This window comes from Aplysia californica, unplaced genomic scaffold (genome assembly GCF_000002075.1).
Source record: "Aplysia californica isolate F4 #8 unplaced genomic scaffold, AplCal3.0 scaffold00934, whole genome shotgun sequence".
Lineage (NCBI taxonomy): Eukaryota > Metazoa > Mollusca > Gastropoda > Aplysiida > Aplysiidae > Aplysia > Aplysia californica.
In genome coordinates this window covers 181655-187855 of record NW_004798204.1, presented here as the reverse complement: position 1 = coordinate 187855, position 6201 = coordinate 181655, and the positions used below count along the sequence as shown (strand labels likewise).

General features: G+C 42.9%; 2 protein-coding genes across 2 annotated transcripts; both read right to left on the bottom strand.

Moving 5' to 3' along the window:
* Positions 1–1195: 1195 nt before the first annotated feature.
* On the bottom strand, positions 1196–1852 carry LOC101859051 (L-type lectin-domain containing receptor kinase V.9-like). The gene has a single exon (XM_013089350.1). The coding sequence runs from the start codon at positions 1850–1852 to the stop codon at positions 1196–1198; it is 657 nt and encodes a 218-aa protein (XP_012944804.1).
* A 3397-nt stretch (positions 1853–5249) lies between these two features.
* Positions 5250–5906, bottom strand: LOC101858814 (L-type lectin-domain containing receptor kinase V.9-like). The gene has a single exon (XM_005110718.3). It carries the CDS (start codon positions 5904–5906, stop codon positions 5250–5252), a length of 657 nt encoding a protein of 218 aa, XP_005110775.3.
* Between the last annotated feature and the right edge of the window lie 295 nt (positions 5907–6201).

Sequence of the window (6201 nt, the reverse complement as noted above, 5' to 3'; positions counted from 1 at the left end):
CTTGGTGTGACCTGCTTCCTGCTTTTCTTCCTTCTTCACACCATCCGCAGGACCAAGTGGTCTGTCTTCTAGTTATCTGTAGTTTAAGACAGACACAGGTACAAAACACGGGGCACATGTTGTTGAGTAGAAACATTTGTCAGCAAATTAGTAGTCCAATTAGTACTTCAATTTTTGTAATGAGCAGTTAGGGTATTAGTTATATTAATTCAACGGGAGCTGAGAAAAATCAGAAAACTAAGAAAAAACGTTTGTTAGTGAAGTGAAAATAAAGCATGTAAATACAGCACTTGCACCCTTTACAGACAGTCTATGATTACCCTGAACCTCTCAAAGCGCACACGCAGAAATGCCAGGAGATCGCAGACTGAAAGTCGGAGTCGTGGGTTGTTCTGTACAAGCCTGGAGAGAACGAATCTGTGGAGTAAACAATGGCACTGAGATAAGCAACTGGCAACTTCGAGAGAAAGCAAGTAGATTGTAAATAGGATGACATGGCTAGAGCTTAAACGTGACAGACATCAAGCAAGAACGTGCTAAAGAAACAATTCATCTTTCACCGAGGAGGAATTAAAAGCAGTAATGATAACAGTTAAGAGAGCTGAGCAGAACTAGGTTTTAAAAATTAAAAAGGCTGTGCTAAAGAACCCAAAGAATGGCGTGCTTACCTGTGGAAACCCAAGCGTGGCAGCAGGGTGCTGTCGGACTCCATAGCGGTCAGAAGATCCTCCCAGTTGCGAGGGTTACGTTTGAAGACCAGACACCACAGCGTTGCTCCAAGTGCGTACGCGTCCGTCTGCGTAGAGACAAAAATGTCAGAGATCTATAGTGTTTGTCAAGAGTGAGCAAATGGTACCTAGAAATAACAGTCGCCGTAGTATACAAAGACGTTCACGGAGCACTCAGAAAGAAGAAAAGGTAAATAAATAAAGATAATGAATTATAAACACAGCAGCAGACAGGAATAAACAAAACCACGACAGAAAAACAAAGGAAGGAAGTAATACATACATGGCCTTAAGAAAAGAAAATCACAGCTTACAAACAACAGGTAAGGGAAAACATTACTACTAACAACAGAAACAACAAGAGAATAACAAAACGAACGCAAAACGCACAGATAGACCGAGAAAGAAACAAACAAAGCAACTACAAACCTGCACAACAAAAGGAAGCTAAACAAAATAGTGATAAACTAGCAAACAATCAAGCTCACTGAAAAGAAAAGTCTGCAGTTACTCACCAGAAAAGGATCTACAATGACGTCAGACTGGATCTCTGGAGCGAGGAAGCCTCTTGTTCCAAGTATACTCCAGCTTCTCACTCGATCTTGTCCGCGGGCCAAGAAGCGGGACATCCCCAGGTCGCCAAGAATAGCGTTGTTGGATTCATCTAGCAAAATGTTGGCGGGCTTCACGTCCCCGTGCACAGCGCACCTAACGTGAAGATATCTCAGTGCACAGGCGATCTGCACAAAGTAACGCTCTATCTGCTCTCCGTTTAGACTGTGGCGTGCATCGTGCAAAGATCCTCGTGAGCACAGAGGCATGCAAATAGCTACAAAGCCCTTGCACCTCACCGCCCAGTCCATCTTCATGATATGCGGGTGTGAGACGTTGCCCATGAAGCTGATTTCCTTGAAAACCTCACGCCAACTGTCGCGGCCTCGGCGGTCAGTGAGACCTATCCTCTTGATGACCTTGCGAATGGAGTCGTCGTCTTCCATTGCCGCTTCCAACACTTGGACGGGTGTGCTCGTCTTCTGGCACAGAACACGCACTTGCCTCATCTTCACGGATGACCAAAAGTCACCAGCTATGAACCTCACTGCAGGAACTGCAACACTTTCCATACTTGAAAATACACGAGAGATGTGCAGAAATGACACTCGGGTACACTGAAACACCAACGTCCTCTCACTGCAAAAGCGATACGATGAACTGGAGGATGCCCGGGAATGCTGGTTTTATATTCCATGATGCTCCTCCCTTCCATCTACCACAGCCAATCAAAATCCTTGTACGCTTCAGCGAGAAGAATGACCGTAGCTTGGTCAGTAGATTTTACGCAGTTGTTGTTTCCGCCTCTAGCGTTTTTCTTAGACCGACCGCACAATAGTCCAACATGAATCAAAATCTTTTGTTTACGTCTCTATAGATTTGAGACAACATGGCTGTACGTGTGAAATAACACTGGAACGGTTTTTGTTGTGAGGATTTTCCTTCCCATTCACTCTTGTTGACCAGTGTTTACAACAGCTTAGCGTCGTTGGCTTTGTGAGGCAATAGCGGCTCGTGGATCATCAGGACTCCATTGATACACAGGTGTCAATACAAAAATACAAATAACAAGGACGCGGGTTTCCAAAGAGCCATAAACGTCCAGCGGTGTATGCGCGATTAATCAACTACCTTTTGTTGACATTAAAATTTAAACACAATACTTACTAATAAGCGATATAGTGTGCAGATACTAAACCTAGAGTAAGAAATTCCTTGAAAGAAAGGAACGTACTAGAGGTGAAACTACATCTTCAGCTCAATTATAAAACTATAAGATCTTATGACTCTTTCTTTCTGTCTCTCTCTCTCTGTGCCTCTCTCTGTCTCTCTATCTGTCTCTCTGTCTCTCTCTCTCTCTCTCTCTCTCTCTGTCTCTCTCTGTCTCTCTGTCTCTCTGTCTTTCTGTCTCTCTGTCTCTCTCTGTCTCTCTGTCTCTCTCTCTCTCTCTCTCTCTCTCTCTCTCTCTCTCTCTCTCTCTCTCTCCGTGTGTGTGTGTGTGTGTGTGTGTGTGTGTGTGTGTGCTTTTATGTGTGTTCGTTCGTGTATTTGGGGTGAGAGTGCGTTAACAGATGAGAATGAGTTTGTAATTTTCTTTCTGTTTGTGCTGTTCAAAAATGAATTTTACAGAACATTAAAATCCGATCAAGAATAGAATAAAAATGAAATATTTGAAATATCAATTTACATGATCTTTGACAGCTTATGTTAATACAGAGACGAAATCGGCAAAGAACAAAGACTCAAATTTGGTTGTCTCCGTTAGTCCAAGAAAGAAGGGATCAAAAATTAACATTCTCCATGGATATCTTGGGGACGGAACCTGGCATTTACTTGTTTTCCAAAGGTAAAGAAACAACAACAAAGAAACTACTTATTCTGTATACTGCAATCGGTAACTTCTGATATTTTTTTCTTCTGTTATTGGCTTGTGGTCTGTGACACCAAACGAAATATTTCTTTTAATTTGACTACAGGTTTTCTAACGCTCAAATTGGTATCAGTTTAAATCTTATTTTGACGGTGCGATGTGTAAATGAGTTTGAAGAATGTTAAACTTACACTTCAAGCCCAAAACAAAACCCCAGAAAAACACGTTTTCGTAAATATCTGTCAAACAATTTACTCTATGGAATCACAAACACACCCATGAGATACTACTTTGATTTTTGTTCTTGTTGTCGTCATGGTCTTTTCCCTCTCAGTTTCCACGGGCTTGGGACCGTCTCAGAGTACACTGTACACCGAGGCCTGATTAAAAAGACGGCGCTACCGAGCGCTCACGTCTGGGTTATATTAGTCGTTAGTAAGGTTAAAAATGTTAGTGTTATGAGTTGGGTCAGTACACGAATGTAAATGATAAGATTAGTACATTTTGCTAACAAGAGTAAGTTGGAGCTACAGTTCATATTGTAAGGATTATTAATTAAAAAGTAGTTATTGGAACACACAAAAATCAAAGGTGGCGACTAAACCAAGCACTGCCCCCACAGTGTTTGGAATAATGACTGCTCGTTAGTAACATATTAATGGAAACACAGAAAAAAAAACAAACAAGAGAAAAAACAGCGTGTTAGACAGAACCTAAGTTTTCCAATAACAGGGAGACAACTGTGTTAAGATTAAATAGAGAAAATGTTGAGATCACTTTGTAGGTAGAAACCCCACCTTAGTGGCTGAAGGTAACTACTCACCAGCAACATGTGCAAGTCCTCGTCGACTGGTAATTACGCACATGATCATCTCAGCTGTGATGTTACAAACGCGATGCTTGCCTTGGTGTGACCTGCTTCCTGCTTTTCTTCCTTCTTCACACCATCCGCAGGACCAAGTGGTCTGTCTTCTAGTTATCTGTAGTTTAAGACAGACACAGGTACAAAACACGGGGCACATGTTGTTGAGTGGAAACATTTGTCAGCAAATTAGTAGTCCAATTAGTACTTCAATTTTTTTAATGAGCAGTTAGGGTATTAGTTATATTAATTCAACGGGAGCTGAGAAAAATCAGAAAACTAAGAAAAAACGTTTGTTAGTGAAGTGAAAATAAAGCATGTAAATACAGCACTTGCACCCTTTACAGACAGTCTATGATTACCCTGAACCTCTCAAAGCGCACACGCAGAAATGCCAGGAGATCGCAGACTGAAAGTCGGAGTCGTGGGTTGTTCTGTACAAGCCTGGAGAGAACGAATCTGTGGAGTAAACAATGGCACTGAGATAAGCAACTGGCAACTTCGAGAGAAAGCAAGTAGATTGTAAATAGGATGACATGGCTAGAGCTTAAACGTGACAGACATCAAGCAAGAACGTGCTAAAGAAACAATTCATCTTTCACCGAGGAGGAATTAAAAGCAGTAATGATAACAGTTAAGAGAGCTGAGCAGAACTAGGTTTTAAAAATTAAAAAGGCTGTGCTAAAGAACCCAAAGAATGGCGTGCTTACCTGTGGAAACCCAAGCGTGGCAGCAGGGTGCTGTCGGACTCCATAGCGGTCAGAAGATCCTCCCAGTTGCGAGGGTTACGTTTGAAGACCAGACACCACAGCGTTGCTCCAAGTGCGTACGCGTCCGTCTGCGTAGAGACAAAAATGTCAGAGATCTATAGTGTTTGTCAAGAGTGAGCAAATGGTACCTAGAAATAACAGTCGCCGTAGTATACAAAGACGTTCACGGAGCACTCAGAAAGAAGAAAAGGTAAATAAATAAAGATAATGAATTATAAACACAGCAGCAGACAGAAATAAACAAAACCACGACAGAAAAACAAAGGAAGGAAGTAATACATACATGGCCTTAAGAAAAGAAAATCACAGCTTACAAACAACAGGTAAGGGAAAACATTACTACTAACAACAGAAACAACAAGAGAATAACAAAACGAACGCAAAACGCACAGATAGACCGAGAAAGAAACAAACAAAGCAACTACAAACCTGCACAACAAAAGGAAGCTAAACAAAATAGTGATAAACTAGCAAACAAACAAGCTCACTGAAAAGAAAAGTCTGCAGTTACTCACCAGAAAAGGATCTACGATGACGTCAGACTGGATCTCTGGAGCGAGGAAGCCTCTTGTTCCAAGTATACTCCAGCTTCTCACTCGATCTTGTCCGCGGGCCAAGAAGCGGGACATCCCCAGGTCGCCAAGAATAGCGTTGTTGGATTCATCTAGCAAAATGTTGGCGGGCTTCACGTCCCCGTGCACAGCGCACCTAACGTGAAGATATCTCAGTGCACAGGCGATCTGCACAAAGTAACGCTCTATCTGCTCTCCGTTTAGACTGTGGCGTGCATCGTGCAAAGATCCTCGTGAGCACAGAGGCATGCAAATAGCTACAAAGCCCTTGCACCTCACCGCCCAGTCCATCTTCATGATATGCGGGTGTGAGACGTTGCCCATGAAGCTGATTTCCTTGAAAACCTCACGCCAACTGTCGCGGCCTCGGCGGTCAGTGAGACCTATCCTCTTGATGACCTTGCGAATGGAGTCGTCGTCTTCCATTGCCGCTTCCAACACTTGGACGGGTGTGCTCGTCTTCTGGCACAGAACACGCACTTGCCTCATCTTCACGGATGACCAAAAGTCACCAGCAATGAACCTCACTGCAGGAACTGCAACACTTTCCATACTTGAAAATACACGAGAGATGCGCAGAAATAACACTCGGGTACACTGAAACACCAACGTCCTCTCACTGCAAAAGCGATACGATGAACTGGAGGATGCCCGGGAATGCTGGTTTTATATTCCATGATGCTCCTCCCTTCCTTCTACCACAGCCAATCAAAATCCTTGTACGCTTCAGCGAGAAGAATGACCGTAGCTTGGTCAGTAGATTTTACGCAGTTGTTGTTTCCGCCTCTAGCGTTTTTCTTAGACCGACCGCACAATAGTCCAACATGAATCAAAATCTTTTGTTTAC

Excerpts from the sequence above, each read along its gene's own strand:
- LOC101859051 (XM_013089350.1), bottom strand. The coding sequence starts at position 1,852 with ATGGAAAGTGTTGCAGTTCCTGCAGTGAGGTTCATAGCTGGTGACTTT.
- LOC101858814 (XM_005110718.3), bottom strand. The coding sequence starts at position 5,906 with ATGGAAAGTGTTGCAGTTCCTGCAGTGAGGTTCATTGCTGGTGACTTT.